The sequence below is a fragment of the Apium graveolens genome, chromosome 11, assembly GCF_009905375.1.
Source record: "Apium graveolens cultivar Ventura chromosome 11, ASM990537v1, whole genome shotgun sequence".
In the NCBI taxonomy this organism is placed as follows: domain Eukaryota; kingdom Viridiplantae; phylum Streptophyta; class Magnoliopsida; order Apiales; family Apiaceae; genus Apium; species Apium graveolens.
Window position 1 is genome coordinate 81,690,630 of NC_133657.1, and position 17,995 is coordinate 81,708,624.

General features: G+C 35.3%; 1 protein-coding gene across 1 annotated transcript; it reads left to right on the forward strand.

The window, feature by feature from the left end:
• The first annotated feature begins 15,118 nt into the window (after positions 1–15,118).
• On the forward strand, positions 15,119–17,427 carry LOC141697435 (small ribosomal subunit protein RACK1-like). The gene is made up of 2 exons (XM_074501821.1): positions 15,119–16,146; positions 17,130–17,427. Exons 1-2 carry the CDS (start codon positions 15,256–15,258, stop codon positions 17,220–17,222), a joined length of 984 nt encoding a protein of 327 aa, XP_074357922.1. The 5' UTR covers positions 15,119–15,255; the 3' UTR covers positions 17,223–17,427.
• The last annotated feature ends 568 nt before the right edge of the window (positions 17,428–17,995 follow it).

Consider the following 17,995-nt stretch of genomic DNA (forward strand, 5'->3'; position numbering starts at 1 on the left):
GCCGAATGGAAATGAACTGCAATGACAATCCCTTGGCTTAGCAAGACAATCGGTAGAACTATCTTTAGAGCTAGCAAGACAATCAGAATGAACTAGCAAGACTTTCGGTATGACTATCAATTGTCATACCGATTGTCATAGTAGTTCAAATCATATTGTCTTACTGAATTAATAATAGATTTTAATCTAATAAAAATTCTGAAAACCCTTAATATTAATTCTGAATTAATTAATCAATTAATTCAATTAATCAATAAATTAATCTTTGCAGATATAATTTATTTTCTTAATTAAATTATATGACTTAATTAATTAATAGAGAATTAATACTAATCTTGAGCAGCAACCATTCTTCTGAATATCTTCTGAAAATCACTGAAAATTATGAATCAATTCCACCACTTCAATGTTGACACTCGTTGTACCTTCTGGTTCATGAGTGACTAACTTCCGTGACGTTTCTTCATGCCTTGACCTTGATACTCTTGATTTTCTTCAGACTAAATCCTTGTAATTAATTGATACCCTGACGAGATCTCTGTCACTTGATTAAATCCACAATCTTGATTTATATCACTGAGGCTTGATCAATTGCTTGAGCTTCTTCCAGTGAATTAAGTCATCAAGTCTGTAGAAGAACAATATTACTTAATCCTTTAACAAATGTTACTCTGTGAGATCTCTCTGATGATAGATCCACTATTTACTTATTACATTCTTATTTGAGTTGAGTTAAATCCTCGAATAAACAAATAGGCTATGACATATGCCTTTCAATCTCCCCTTATTTGTTTGTTAGACAATAACAACAAATACCTAGAGGATAACTCAACTAACAAATAAGAAAAAAATATAAACAGTAATGCAAAGTAAATAGCAGAAAAGTTCTGGATTATATTTAACATTTTCCAGATTCCAAACGAAATTTACAAGTGACTACAAGATAGATGTTCCTCTAGCCTGAACATGTAACTACATTAGTCTATCTTGATTCATCAAGCTCTAATCATATTACATTGAGTTTTGAGCTAATTAAATTCAGTTGTCTTCTCTTCCGACTTCACCTTCTTCCAACTCATCACCTTCTTCCAAATCTTAAAGCAACTCCTTGTCAAAGACACGATCCTTTTCTGAAGTGAAGATGTCTGGCCTGACTGGTTGAACTCCAAATGTCTTTAGTTTATTCTTGAGTTGATTGTACCTTTTAATATTCTTTTCACAATAAGCTTGAATCAAATCAGCTGTTTGAGTTTTCAACATGGATGAATATCTAGCAGTTCTTAGGTGATGTTCCATCCAGACCAGATGCTTAGCTGAGTAGTCTTTAAGAGATTGTGAATCAAGCTGGCAGATTTGAAGACAGTCAGACTTAAAGAATCTTACCTGATGAGGATTGTTGACCACTTGAGGACTAGCCCTGCTGGCAAACTCTTTGAGCCTTTCTCGAAGAACTTCATTCAATTCTGAGCTTCTTTTGACTTTGTTGAGAAGAACCCAAATCTCTGACAAAGAACGATTCTCAAACAGATGAAGTGACACCTTGAAAGATCCTTCGCTCTGACAATATACAAATATGCTCATCTCATTTAGGGATCTGTCAAAGGCAGCTGTGATCCTTGAGACTTCAGTCTTTATAGCATTCATGTACATGTCATTATTTGGATTAGAGATCTCCAGCTTGTCCAGAAGATGTAGAAACTGCCTATCATTGTTTGTGCTCAGCTGAGGCATATCAAGTACTCTCCTAGCTTCATCCCATTTTTCACCCATCTTCAGTCTGACATCTCTTCTCCTTTCTTGAGCCTTAATGTCATGAAGACATTGATTTTGAAGAGTTTCTGTTCTTTGTATGTCTTTCCTCATGTCAATGATCTGGGAGACCTTTTTGAGTTCAGCTTCTTTTGTTTTCATCTCTGACTGCTGCTGCTGAAACTCTTTCTCAAACAGAGGATCCACTGGAGCTACCTCTTCCCATTCTCCAAAATCACTTTCCTCCTCAGCTTCAAAGAAACCATCTTTATCTTCCAAGACTGGTTCAGTGGGAACGTCACAAATATCAAAGTCATCCTGTTCTCCACTATAGTAGATATCATCAGGCTTCCCTGTGCCTCCAGCAGACGACTCTTTTTCTTTTCCCTTATCACTTCTCCCTTTCTTCTCCCCCTTAGTTGAGGAATCCTCTACAGACTTTCCCTTAGATCCTCCATGACCTCCATCACCTCCCGAGCCTGAGCCTCCACCAGACAGCCCTTCAAAGAAAGTCCTTTGTTCTTCATTGGGATAGTGAGAATTTTTGATCATGTAGTACATGTGCTTCATCCCTTCATTCAGATGTTCCATACCCGTCTCTATCTTCAGAAATCTGGAGGAATCTAATGAATGATTCATTTCAACCAAGTCTTCAAGAGAAGTCATTCTTGTATGTAGAGAGCAGAAGTTTGAAATGTCGTCAGCTGATAACGTTGGAGATTCCTGGATTGAGTTAAGCTTTGGTACAACAGATGTCTTCAAATCTGATATTTCAGTCCTGATAAGAGCCAGCTGATTATTGACAGAGGTGGAAGAAGAAGACCGTTCAACCACTTGTGCTTTAAATGAATTAGCTTCAGCCTGACTTTTTGCAAGTTATTCCTTGAGATCAGCAATTTGAGCTAACAGATTTTCAGTGTTTGTATCTGTGTGTGCGCTCATCTGAATATCTCTCCTGTTTAATTCACTCAACTCACGTGCATGTGTATCTCTCAATATAATTGCTCGTGAGGAGTCTTCCTGAGGCTGATCTTCTGTACCTGCATTTAAAATCACCCTAACCTCTTCAAGAGAGGTCAGTGGTGGTGCAATGGGAATTCGCGAGTCCCAATCCTCAGTCAAACCTATCATTTCATGTGAAATAGATGTCTGAATTGCTTCAGGGATAGATTGACCGAGTTGCCTCCACTTTCTCCAGATAAATCTGCGAGTGGAGAATCCCGTGAGGGAGCCAGAGGTGTTGGATCTGGGAGGGGAGAAAATGACTCTATTAAAGGTGGCTGAGAGTCAGATTTTCCCTCAGAAGCATGTGACTGCTCTTCTGCCGTAACTATGGCAGGCACTGTAACCGACTCTATGTGCACTCCTCGCTCTGTGTCCTGAGTAACATCTGTGGGTATGTATGGTTCCATTGTGAGTAATGGAATTGTGCTTGACTCAGTACAAGATGTCATGGCCCTATGGCGAATTTCAATAGATTCATCCTGTTGAGAGGATGTTTCTAGTAACTGTTCAGTGGCCATTTCAAAGTCCATGTCCTGTTGGGAGGACAAGGATGGGCTTTCAGATGCCTCAGTAAATGTCCTTCTTTTCTTTGGAGGAGGCAGAGCTGAGGGTTCATTCACATCCACCAATACACTACTTCCTATTAACCTTCTGGGTAACATTTTAGACAGTGGGGGAGAGGTTGAGATAGATTGTGAAATTGTGTTTGTCTCTATGACCTGGGATTGAAGCTGTGGTTCTACAACTTCATGGTTAGCCCTATCAACCACTGGGGGTCTTTCAACAGAAGTAGGAATGGAGTGAGTGTGAGGAATTACTACCTGTAATGGAAGAGCATCTGATGTTGGAGGAGCCTGGGTGGCTTGAACCACTGGAGGTTGAGCTTGCTGTTCATGACCGGGAAGATTGAAAATAGGTAAGGGAATATAAGTGGCCATGAAAGCAGATACAAGTACTGGAACTTGCATGAATTTGAAAGTTGTGTCTTGGCGGGTGTAAATCTTTTTGCTTACAGGAGGGGGTTCGGTTACTGCTGAGTTAGCAAACAGAGCCTTATGCTCAGGTGTGAGAAGATGATCTGCTATAGGCATGAGAAAACGAGCATAGTAACACGAGACCCTACGATTTGTAGAATGATCACGTAAAGCAGTAGTGAGACGTCTCAAGAGAATGGGTAAAAGTAGTTTGCCAAAATTGATCCTTTGATTGAAAACAACCGCAAGACCAATATACTGCAGAGTGGAAGTGATGTTGTGAAAGTTGGATTTAGTGCAGTTGGCAAACACTGTAGAAAGTGTATCGAAGAAAATGTCCCATTCAGACACCAAATTGGATTTTGAAAGTTTGGTTAAATTGATCACCCCCTGATAGTGAATAGCATGGAAAAAGTTTGAAATATCATTTTCAGAGGGCAAATTACAGATATTGTCCATAGGAAAATTTAAAGCTCGATTGACGACTGTTTCATCAACCACATACTGTGTGTTTGCCACGGTGAATGAAAAAGATTAAAAATCATCGGCCACAGTAGAGGTTGTGCAAATCAGTCTTAGCAGATCAACATTTAAAATCACATTTGATTTAATAGCAGAGCTAACAATCGAATGGTCATTTAAAAATCTAATCCACGACTTAAATTTTTCTACATCACATTTATCTGGATTAAAATAACCAACCTGGTTATGCGCGACAATTTGGAAATTGAGAGCCATTAAAAATATAATAAAACACACACTTTCAGAATTTTAAGAATAATATTAAGAAAATTCGAATAAATAAAAAAAATTAATAATTCGAATTAAATCAATTATATCCGAAAAATTTAGAAAGTAATGTATCTCGTTAAAATTCTTAATTCGCAATAACAGATCTGAAAAACTCACAAGACACAAAACCAAATTGAAATACCAAAAACACAAGACACAAAAACAATCAGATTGTTTTGGGGAAAAAAATGATTGATAGAAATAACTGGAAAAAAAATTGGGCAGCACTTCACTCCTGTATGTATACAAGTGTATGTATATATCAGAAGAGTGTGCTGAGTAAAAACTCGAGCAAGAAACAATGGTGACTGTGGTTGAATCGAAGAGAGAGAGAGAGACAGTCGAAGAGAGACAGACGGATGTTTTAAAATAAAAGAGAGAGAGATGTAAACTAACAAAACAAAACAAAAAAAACATTGACTAAGTAGTATAACTGGTATGACAATCTGGGATTGTCATACCGATTGTCATACCGATTGTCATACCAGGCAAAATTAAATTAGAAAATAGAAGAAATAAAGTAATAAAAATAATAAATACTAAATATATATAACTGGTATGACAATCTGATAGTCATACCGATTGTCATACCAGTATAAAATAAAAGGAAAATATTTATATATAAGGTTTATAACTGGCAAGACAATTGATAGTCATCGATTGTCTTGCCAGTATAAAACTATACTGATTAACAAAATAAAACACAATTAGACTGAAATGACTTTCAGCAAGACAATTTCAATTATCTTGCCGATTGTCATAGCAGCATAAAAATCAAAATAAACACACATAAATAAATATATATATATATATGTACTGAAATGATTTTCAGCAAGACAATTTCAATTGTCTTGCCGATTGTCATTTCAGTAGAGAGACAATTAAATATTTACAGAAAATATTAACAAATATGAAAAACTGAAATAAAGTCTTATATTAATAGTAAAAATTCAGAAAATATTTACAAAAACAAAGACAATTTTTCAGAATTAATTATTTTCATTCCAAAAATAGATTTCTGTTGAATTTTAGAAAGTAAAATTCATAGAAAAATATTTTTAGTGAAAATAAAATATTCTGAGATATTTAAAATTAACAAGTAGAGTAAATAAAACAGATAAGATAATAAAAATTACATAGAAATAAACAAGAAATATTGGAAAATGATAAAATAAATTTGCAAATGAATTTTTCATTTATGAAAAATTCATTTGTAAATTCACTCAAGAACAGATTTCAGATATTCACAAGTTTAATCACTAAAGCTATTCAACATACCCAATTTACCAACTAATTTGGTAAATGTGGATTCATCAAGAGGTTTAGTGAAAATATCTGCTATTTGTTCTTCTGTTGGAACAAAAAATAGTTCAACAGTACCATTCATGACGTGCTCTCTAATAAAATGATACCTGATGTCGATGTGCTTTGTCCTCGAGTGCTGCACAGGGTTGTTGGTGATGGCTATTGCACTTGTATTGTCACATAAAATAGGAATTTTGTTCAATACAGAGCCATAGTCTCATAGCTGGTTCCTAATCCACAAGATCTGAGCACAGCAGCTTCCAGCAGCAATATATTCAGCCTCGGCCGTTGAGTTGGAAACTGTTTGCTGTTTCTTGCTGTACCATGAGACTAGCCTGCTACCTAGGAATTGACAACTCCCTGAGGTGCTTTTCCTATCAACAACACTTCTTGCGTAATCTGAATCTGTATATCCAACAAGGTTAAAACCAGATTCTTTAGGGTGCCAAATACCTAGATTTGGTGTTCCCTTAAGATATCTTAAGATTCGTTTAACAACGAGATGAATATCTCTAGGATCCGCTTGGAACCTTGCACATAAGCATGTAGCATACATAATATCTGGTCTACTTGCAGTAAGATAGAGTAATGAGCCAATCATACCTCTGTAGCTTGTGACATCTACCTTAATGGAGTTTTCACATGGTCCAAGCTTGACAGCTGTAGTTGACGGAGTCCTTGCTGATGCAGAATCCTCTAGATTGTACTTTTTGAGGAGTTTCTTGAGATACTTGGATTGACAAATAAAAGTTCCATCTAACCTTTGATTTACTTGTAATCCAAGAAAGAACTTCAGCTCTCCCATCATGCTCATTTAAAATTTTTTGTGCATTAACTTAGCGAATCTCTTATAGAGATTATCATTAGTAGACCCAAATATTATATCATCCATAATAGACTTGGACTAATATTGTATCATTCTTATGCTTTTTAGAAAAGAGAGTTTTGTCTATGACACCTCTAATAAAGCTATTTTCAATAAGAAATTCAGAGAGAGTGTCATACCATTTTCTCGGAGACTGTTCGAGTCCATAGATAGCCTTGAAAAGAAAGTAGACAAAATCCAAATGATCTGGATCTTCAAAACCAGGAGGTTGCTCTACATATACCTCTTCATCCAGCTTTCCATTCAGAAAGGCACTCTTGACATCCATTTGATAAACTTTAAAGTTAGAGAATGCTGCAAATGCCAAAAATATCCTGATGGCCTCTAGTCTAGCCACTGGAGCATAGGTTTCATCATAATCAATGCCTTCAGCTTGTGAATACCCTTTAGCTACCAGTATTGCTTTGTTTCTTATAACCACACCATCTTCATCTAGTTTATTCCTGAATACCCACCGAGTACCAACAGCTCTCTTGTGTGTAGGTCTAGGTACCAGTTTCCAGATTTGTTGACTTTCAAATTGATTGAGTTCATCTTGCATAGCAATCACCCAATCTGGATCAGTCAGTGCTTCCTCAATCTTCTTAGGTTCCATCTCAGAAAGAAATCCTGAGAACAGACACTCATTTTGAGTAGCACGTCTAGTTCTGACTCCAACATCTGGATCACCAATAATCAACTCAAAAGGATGAGCTTTATTCCAGACAGTCTGTCTTGGAAAATTTGATCTTGATGATTCGCCTTAAAATTCATTGGGATGTTGTGTCCTACTAGATGATCCTTCAGCATCTCCCCCTGAGTTGTTGCCATGTTGACTTGAAGATTCTCTGTCAGTAGCAGTGGTATCTCCATTGTTGCCAAAGTTTCCATCACTATTACCTTGAGTATCATCATGATTAACAGGTTCTTCACCAGCAACAACCTCAGGTTCTTGACCATGTTCTGATTCTGAATCTGACATATCATCAAACTTCAGTTTCTCCAAAGGATCTTCAGTTTGGATACTAGGGAGTTTAGTGTCATCAAATGTAACATTGACACTTTCAGTTACTTTGTGTTGATCAATGATATACATATGATCTTCTTCCATATCCAACAAAAATACCCTAATATGCCTTTGCCTCGAATTTACCACGACGATCATCTCCATCCTTGAGCACGAAGCATCTGGCACCAAATACATGAAAGTATTTGATAGAAGGTTTCTGTTCATTCAAAATCTCATAAGAAGTTTTCATGAAGTCTTTGTTGATTAGAGTTCGATTCTGAGTATAACATGCAGTATTGACAGCTTCAGCCCAAAAGTACATTGGAAGACCTGATTCACTTAACATCGTTCTTGCAGCTTCAATCAATGTACGATTCTTCCTTTCTACCACTCCATTTTGCTGAGGGGTTCTAGGAGCTGAAAATTGTCTGGTAATCCCTTTGTCTGTACAGAATCCATTGAGAAGTGAATTCTTGAATTCTGTTCCATTATCTGACCTTATTGCTCTAACAGGGACATTAGAATCTAACTCAATCATCTTGATATGATCAATCACAACTTGTGGTGTTTCATCCTTAGAGTGAAGAAATAAAACCCACGTATACTTGCAATAATCATCAACTATCACAAGACAGTAATACTTCTTTGACATCGAAAGGACATTAACTGGTCCAAATAAATCCATGTGCAATAATTGCAGAACACCAGTTATGGAAGATGTGTCAGTGCCTCTGTGACTTGCTTTCTTTGACTTTCCTTTCTGGCAAGCCTCACATAGTCCTTCTGGGGAGAATTCCAGCTGAGGCAGACCTCTGACCAATTCTCTTTTGACAAGAGAATTCATTGTTTTGAAATTGAGATGAGAAAGTCTCTTGTGCCATAGCCAACTCTCATCTGACGATGCCTTTGCATAGAAACAATTGACTTCAGGATTGCTTCCAGAGTTCATGTCAGCTACGAACAGATTTCCTTTCCGGATTCCCATCAAGGAGGGTTTTTCACTTTTCTTGTGCAGAATCTGACACTTCAGCTTGTCGAATAAAACATTGTAGCCGTTGTCACAGAACTGACTAATGCTAAGCAGATTGTGTTCAAGTCCTTGCACAACATACACATTTTCAATGATAACATTTCCAGCTAGCAAACAGCCATATCCCTCCGTTAAACCTTTGTTGTTAACTCCAAAGGTAACCACTAGGCCAGCTTTCTCAACCACATTTGATAGCAGGGCTCTATCTCCGGTCATATGTCTTGACGATCCGCTGTCAATAATCCACACTACCGGTTGTACCTGTTTAATGCCCTGCAATACAAATGGATTAGACCTTCTTCGGAACCCAAGCTTGGCTGGGTCCGGCATATTTGTAAAATTGGCCTTTATCAGGCAAAACAACATTCTTAATTTTAATATTTTCAACTTTCTCAATGACTGGACATTTGACCTTGTGAACAGCCTTGACAAATTTCTGTTTAGGCTTAGGCACAAATGTCTCCTTTCTAGCTTTAGGAGGACTAGCAGTCTTAGACCTATCATGCTTTCTATTATTCACATGCTGACGAGGAGTAGTCTTATCATTAGAAACATGCTTACTATTAAAATAAGCATACATCAGATTAAAAGCACAAGACATACAATCAGGAACACCACATGCTTTATGAGAGGGATTAACAATAGGCAACGTATGCATGGTAGACATGGCATTTGTGTTATCCAACTCATGTGTGTCTGAGTTAGTCTCAGTTGCTTTCACAACCTTGACTGGAACTTTTGACACACTTGACTTGGAGACAGCTTTCTCATTAGCATTATCTTCAGCACGGATTTCTTCTTGAATAATAAATGAGGTCTCATCAAATGGTTCAGCAATTGATTCTTTATAGAGGGGTTCATCAACACCCTTAAGCACATGTGGTACTTCCCTGCCTTTAGCACAGACATGAGGAGGGGAGTTTATGCCTAATTTTCCAATAGCAGCATTATAATCATAACCTATTCCAGATGTTTGATTAACAGCTTGCTTATTGTAAAACTCTTTGGGCTTCGAACAAGAATTAAAGTAAGCTTTAACCTTAGCCTCAAAACCGGTGATCTTGTCTTTGAGAATAGTTTCAAGTTGTCTATAACAATCAACTCTATTCTCTAGAAAAGATACTTGTTCTTTTAATTTATCTTGATTAATGTGCACAAGTCTTAATTCATTGACCTCTTTCTCAAGGTCTTTGATTTGTTGATTTAACAATTCATTATCACGACGAGCACAATCTAAGGAACCTCCTAGATGATAAACTAATTCAGCATCAGTAAATTTTACCTCTTTTCTTGACGATGAGGTATTTGCATCACTAGCCATGAGAGCAAGATTCTCAACTTCTTCATCTTCACTGTCAGTATCATCCCAGCTTCTTCCCTTTGCCAGGTAAGCCCTTTCAGATTTACTCTTCTGATTAGAATCATAAGAGTTCTTCCTAAATTGTTTTGGCTTCCTGCATTCTGTGGCAAAGTGTCCCAACTCATTACAGTTGAAGCATCGAATGGTACTTCGATCAACCATCCCTGTTTTGTACCCACCACTGCTGGTGTTAGAGGATGAAGATCCACCTTTCTGGAATCTGTTGTAGTTGGACTTGTACTTGAACTTGGGATTCCTTTTGAATCTGACATTTGAGAATCTCTTGACAATCAGGGCCATTGACTCATCCTCCAATTGTTCCAGTTCTTCCAAGGAATAAAAATCATCTCCTGATTCATTTGTAGTAGGAGGATCAAATTCTGCTACTATCACATTTTCTTCAACCTTGGAAGACTGTACCATTCTTTCTGACTGTTGAGATTGTTGATGTTGTTGATCTTCAGCTACTAGAGCAGTAGACGTGCTGACCACTCTTCCTTTCTCGTAAACTTCCTTCTGCTGAATCTGCTCTAACTCATAAGTCTTTAACACACCATAGAGCCTTTCCAAAGAAATCTCACTCAGATCTCTTGCTTCTCTTATGGCAGTGATTCTATGTTCGAGATGAGTTGGCAGTGTTAAAAGGAACTTTTTGTTGACCTCCCTGATGGAATAGTATTTACCATTAATGTTCAGGTTGTTGATCAATGCAATGTACCTCTCAAACACTTCAGTGATTCCTTCTCCTGCATTGGATTTAAAGTATTCATACTCAGAGGTTAGGATTTCTAACTTGTTCTCCCTAACTTCCTCTGTGCCTTCATTAATAACCTCAATAGTTTCCCATATATGTTTGGAATCTTTACAATTCATCACATGTCTATTCATCAAGGGATCAAGGGAATCTACTAAAATTAATTGAAGGCTAGCATCCAGGGAGGTTTCTTCTTTTTCAGCAGGAGAAAAATCCTCAGGATTCTTTACATAAGTTCTAGCTTTGGTGATCACCACATCATTTTCTATTACCTCTAGTTCAATAACCATTGGAATTTTTGGACCCTTCTTTAACACTTCCAGATATTTGGGATTAGCAACTTGTAAAAACAATAGCATCTTCTTCTTCCACATGATATAATTTTCTTTATCAAATAGTGGAATTTTAACGGTTCCAACTTTTTGTGAAGTCATTATGAATTTTTGAATAAATAAAAATTCAAGGAGTGAAAGAAACACAAAAGTCTAGGATCTTGATTTGTTCGTTAATCAGAAGGCTCTGATACCAATTGTTAGGTCCCAATATGTTTGTAGAAGGGGGGGTTGAATACAAACTATACCGTTTAATCGAATAAAATGCGGAATAAAAAGGTGAAACAAAATTCAAGTTAAATAAAACTTTTATTAAACTTGAAAGGTGTTACAACAACGGTATCTGTTACAAGGGATTAATCTCAAATCAATTATTACAAATCTAGAATAAATTCGACATGAACTTTTTCTATTTTTGCAATAAAAAGATCAAATGCTAAATGCGATTTGAGATTAAGTTCTAGGGATTTTGATCCGCTAGATTGTTACACAAGAACAAGATAAATAATTCTAGTGGTTTGGATTTAACTTTACAATCTAGAATTTTGATCTTGAATTAAGCAGATGAAAAATGAAATGTTTTGCTTTTGTTTCTGCTGTGTTCTTGACTTGGTTTTTTTGGATGATGATCAGAATGAATGTCTTCTACTTCTTTTATCAAAACAGCCGAATGGAAATGAACTGCAATGACAATCCCTTGGCTTAGCAAGACAATCGGTAGAACTATCTTTAGAGCTAGCAAGACAATCAGAATGAACTAGCAAGACTTTCGGTATGACTATCAATTGTCATACCGATTGTCATAGTAGTTCAAATCATATTGTCTTACTGAATTAATAATAGATTTTAATCTAATAAAAATTCTGAAAACCCTTAATATTAATTCTGAATTAATTAATCAATTAATTCAATTAATCAATAAATTAATCTTTGCAGATATAATTTATTTTCTTAATTAAATTATATGACTTAATTAATTAATAGAGAATTAATACTAATCATGAGCAACAACCATTCTTCTGAATATCTTCTGAAAATTATGAATCAATTCCACCACTTCAATGTTGACACTCGATGTACTGTCTGGTTCATGAGTGACTAACTTCCGTGACGTTTCTTCATGCCTTGACCTTGATACTCTTGATTTTCTTCAGACTAAATCCTTGTAATTAATTGATACCCTTACGAGATCTCTGTCACTTGATTAAATCCACAATCTTGATTTATATCACTGAGGCTTGATCAATTGCTTGAGCTTCTTCCAGTGAATTAAGTCATCAAGTCTGTAGAAGAACAATGTTACTTAATCCTTTGACATATGTTACTCTGTGAGATCTCTCTGATGATAGATCCACTATTTACTTATTACATTCTTATTTGAGTTGAGTTAAATCCTCGAATAAACAAATAGGCTATGACATATGCCTTTCAGCAGCAAAACAATGCTAATTCACCTGATTACCTGAATAGTGCCTGAAATGCAAAAACACTAGAAAACACATTAAAACATTTAACAACTTGAGTGCAAATGCACCAATTCAAAACTTATTAGAGCATAATAAAGTGTCATAAATGCCATTCAACAAACATCACATCTCCTACAAACCCCAAAACTACCTACATGCATCCTAGCTACATGGGAACCTATATACATACAAAAGAGCGTATGATATCTATATAGGAAACCCACACATTTTTGACAAGAATTTGTTGAGTACATGAGTCTGGGAGGCTTGTGTGGAGTATAGAAGAGTCATGAATAGTAAGATATTGTTGAAATTGTGAATGTAAAGTGTAATTAATGTAAACGCAGTTATGTTAGGCGTAGTAGGTATACATGTACAAAGGAGAAATGTGGGTCTATCATCTATATACGTCTCATTATTTTGACCGTGTACGAGTGAACACAAATATTTTTTTTTTGTTTTTTGCTAATTAATTACACACGTACATACGTTAGTCGAACTCTTGATTTTCCACACAGTGGAGAAGAGTACGACCTCTGCATCAACCTTTTATTGACATAATACGAATGTTAATAGCATATGTGTTTTACTCATTATTTTGACTATGTATAAGAGAGCATAAATGTTACTAGAATGTATGTTTTACTTTTTATTTCAATTGTGTACGAGAGAGTAGACATGGTAATTCTAATGACAAGATCGGTTATGGTCGGCCATGTTCTCTTCATTACAGTATTTCTAAACAAGTTGTTGGATAATCTTATTGAGGATATTGATTCTATTAAGGATTTTGATACTATTAAGGATCTACTTTTAGATTATGATATATTTTGAGAACATTCGAATTGGATCAGATGTAATTCAGTTCGGGTATAATTCAGATAAAAATTGGATAAAATTCGGATTAACATTGGACAAAATTCGGTTTGGATTAAATTTGGTTCATATATTTTGGATCATAACTTATTTATTTTTCCAATTTGTGAGACTTAAAAAAATATCATTTTATTAAATGTAATATTTTTAATATAATATAAGATACTTTTACAAAAACAATATGATTAAATAATTATTTTATCTTAAACATAAGATTGTTTTAAGTATGAATTTTTCTTAATTCGGTCATATTCGGGTCAGATAATATATTACTCTGTTCGGATAATCAGTTTTATACGGTTTCAAGTTATAATCGAATCTAGTGTATAATTTAGTACCTTTTCTGATTTGGTTTGGTTATACTCAATCATGATCGTCTGATCTTTTTAACAAATTATAAGGACCGCTAGATCAAAATATTAAAAAAAATACATCATCCAAGTTCCCGGGTTCGAATCCATATCAACATTTTCATGAAAAGTCATATTTAATTTTATTTAATTCTTATTTTACTGTTTAGTACTCCCTCCGTCCACCTCAATTCCTTATATTGGGGGACGGGAGCTCAGCACGTACTTTAATGATCTTACTAAGTGTAGTTGCATAATTTTTTTATTTTTTTTGTTTTTAAATAAAAATATAATGTTCAAAGTTTTATACAATAAAAGAAAAAAGTTAAAATAAATTACGGAACTATACTTTATAGTTGCCTTAAAATACGTGTTAAGCATGTGAAAAAAATGTAAAGAAATGAGTGGGAAAGAGGTAGTACGCGCTATTGTTGTATATTATAATGCATTAGGTATTTAAAATATTCATCATATATGTCTGGCATGCATTCTACAGAAAGATTGTAATAGTTCAAGTGAATATTCGAATGGAAAAACTCTTGCATCGAATAGTTCAAGATCACTATATTAATTTTATTTAAAACTTATATTAAGATAAAAGGAAAGGTTACTAAGAAAAAAGTTATTTTTTTAAAGAAAGGAAAACTGTTATTAAACCTTAAATTAATTTTGTTTAAAACATAATACTTGATTTTAGGCATATTTTTATTTTTTCATTGAAATTTTAAGCAAACATCAAATTGACAATTTTTATCTTTTATAATAATATCCTAAATTTGATGGCATTAGTTCGGAGATACCAAATCACTTGATAACAAAGTTAACAATATTTAAATAAATGTATATTTCCATATTTGATTACACATACTGAAATAAGTAATATAAGTTAAAAAAATACCCAATTTTCCTACCGTTTTTAACATATATACAAGTAATATATGTAAAAAAAAAAAAAAAGAATTGAAACACATAAAAAGACAAAAAAAGACTAAACTTGTCCGTACTTAGATACGTGTTATATGTTAATTATGAGTAAATATGAAAATACTTTCGAAAAATCCGAACATTTAAGATAATGTCGTAAGGAATTTTGTATTTAATTTAAATATAAAAAAATGACGAAAAAAATTATTGGGTGCAGACAAAAATCCTAGATGGTGACAAATGGTGGAATATACAATAATACAAATGCTCGTTGACTTGGGCTTACCCACAAGAGCCCATTTTATAAAAGAAAACGCCATATTGCAAAACCCTAATGTATTCCCCTCCATGTATAAATGAAATAAATAAATAAACAATTTTGAGCAAGACTCTCTTAGCAGCAGCAGCAGCAGCAGCACTCTAGAGAAGAAGAAGAAGAAGAAGAAGAAGAAGAAACCCTAGAAATGGCAGAAACATTGACACTAAAAGGAACAATGAGGGCCCACACAGACTGGGTAACAGCCATCGCAACCCCAATCGACAACTCCGACATGATCGTAACCTCATCACGTGACAAATCAATCATCCTCTGGAAACTCACTCAACAAGACAAATCATACGGCGTCGCACAACGTCGTTTAACAGGCCACTCTCACTTCGTTCAAGATGTTGTTCTTTCCTCTGACTGTCAGTTCGCTCTTTCCGGTTGTTGGGACGGCGAGTTACGTCTCTGGGACCTCTCTAACGGCACCACTGCTCGTCGTTTTGTTGGTCACACTAAAGATGTTCTTTCCGTTGCGTTTTCGACTGATAATCGTCAGATTGTTTCGGCTTCTCGTGACCGTTCGATTAAGCTGTGGAACACTTTGGGGGAGTGTAAGTATACAATTGAGGGTGGAGATGGGCATTCTGATTGGGTTAGTTGTGTTCGGTTTAGTCCCAATAATCTCGAGCCGACGATTGTTTCGGGGTCGTGGGATAAGACGGTCAAGGTGTGGAATTTGAGTAATTGTAAGCTGAGGTCTACTTTGGCTGGCCATAATGGGAATGTCAATACCGTTGCGGTTTCGCCTAATGGTTCGTTGTGTGCCAGTGGTGGGAGAGATGGTGTGATTTTGTTGTGGGATTTGGCCGAGGTAAAGAAGTTGTACTCGTTGGATGCTACTTCGATTATTCATGCTTTGTGCTTTAGTCCTAATAGGTATTGGCTCTGTGCTGCTACCGAGACGAGTATTAAGATTTGGGATTTGGAGAGTAAGAGTGTTGTTGTGGATTTGAGGGTTGATTTGAAGATGGAGGCTGATATGGCCGCTTCCGAGGGGGCTACTACTCAGACTGATGCTGCCAAAAATAAGGTTGATTTTATCTATTACAATTTCACTCTTGGTTTACTTGCAAGTCTTTACTAATGCCTGTTTCATTTAGTTTGTCTTTTTGTATGTAATTTAGACTTGTCCATACTTTTATCCAACACTATTGTTTTCATGCATCATTCTTAGCTTTCTGTCATTATTTACATTTGGGTAGTTTAGCTATATATCAATATATGTACCTGAGCATCTCATGTAAGCTTAAGTGACTCTCATCCCTCTTTTCCCAGTTAAATTGATTTTACGTTTATGTAATAGTGATCATATGATTTTACGTTTATGTAATAGTGATCATGTTTATTACGGTTACCGTTTATAGGTTCAAATTTATTATATATGTTTTGTGTCTATGTATGTATGTTGTGTTAAAAGTTGATTCTCCAGCTGATAGATTACTCGAGTGTTTTGCTTGTCCCGAAATTACCAGTTAGGATGATGGTGGTAATTTAAGTCTCACCAGTTTTTATTTGTGCAATTGTGGAATAAGCAACCAAATTTTTAATGTGTTATCTGGTAGGATTTTGTGTCATGAATTTTCTCCTTGTGATACTTTTATCTTATACGCTTTAGGTAGTAAGGTAGACTATTCTGTTTTGGCCCTCTGTGGATTGGAGTTGACTCAAATTTATTGGATCATATATTTATTTTGTAACTTAGAGACTGGAATTGAACTATGTACACTCCTTTATTAGACATCTTGCAGTTTATTCATTTGGAATGTAATTGAAAAACTTGCACAATATTTTGAAGTTCCAAATACAAGAATACAATTTTTGTTGTCAACAATCTGTGATATCCTATATATGTTGCTTTCTTATTTTATGTGTTACTTTTCCATGCTCCATATGCAGTAGGCCATTCTTCAGTCTGTCGATCTACGACTTGTTGATTGTTTATATATGTACCATCTAAAGATTTTGTTTATTTGGTTTATTATTTCTTATTCTTGTTTTGTTCTTAAATGTTAGGTTATTTACTGTACTAGTTTGAGCTGGAGTGCCGATGGAAGCACTTTGTTCAGCGGATACACAGATGGTGTCGTCAGGGTTTGGGGTATTTGACGCTAGAAAGCATGTGTTGCTTGCAATAACCAGTTTTGGTATCTCACGGCTATCTTTTGGATCAATTTAGATTGGTTACACATATATTTGATGACAATATGAGTTTGCTTGTCTATCTATTTCAGTTTGGATAATCCAATGCTGTATTGAATCTTTTACTCACCGGTTGGCTATTTTGTCTAAAACCCTGCTATTTAGCCCTGCATTTGGCTTTTTGTTATAGTACTGGTAGTGAGTGAACTCTTTCTAATATATTGCTATACTGAAGAACAATTTTCTCGGAGAACAATTACAAAACCAAGTGTACCTAGTTTATTGCACGCTGAAATGATATAGAAAAAAATTCCTTGGAAAGGTGGGAGGTATGGTGAACAGAATTGACCCTTGGTACCATTGCAACCTAACAGAACAGCTTTCTATAACTTACGGATAGATTTGAGGATAGAAATTGGATTTTGGACCGTCCTACTGGATTATTTACATACTCATGTTTGACATGCATTTTATGGTTACTATAAAGTATAGTTCTATAATTTATTTTTAACATTTTCTTTTTTTGTATAAAAGTTTAAATATTATAATTTTATTTTAAAGAAAAAAATATTTAAAATTATTTAGGGAATCATGGTTTACGGGGGTTTTAAAATACGTGCCGATCCGAATGTAAAGAAATCAGTGTGACGGAGGGAGTAAGTATGGATAGTTTACTGTGTTTGTGTTTGTGCTTCAGGTTTGAGTGGAAGAGAGAATATCACCACAGTATCCGGGGTTTT

What these genes read in the sequence shown, in the direction of transcription:
- LOC141697435 (XM_074501821.1), top strand. Translation starts at nt 15,256, where the DNA reads ATGGCAGAAACATTGACACTAAAAGGAACAATGAGGGCCCACACAGAC. An exon ending in CTGATGCTGCCAAAAATAAG is followed by an intron (nt 16,147 to 17,129) that starts GTTGATTTTATC and finishes CTTAAATGTTAG; the next exon opens with GTTATTTACTGTACTAGTTT.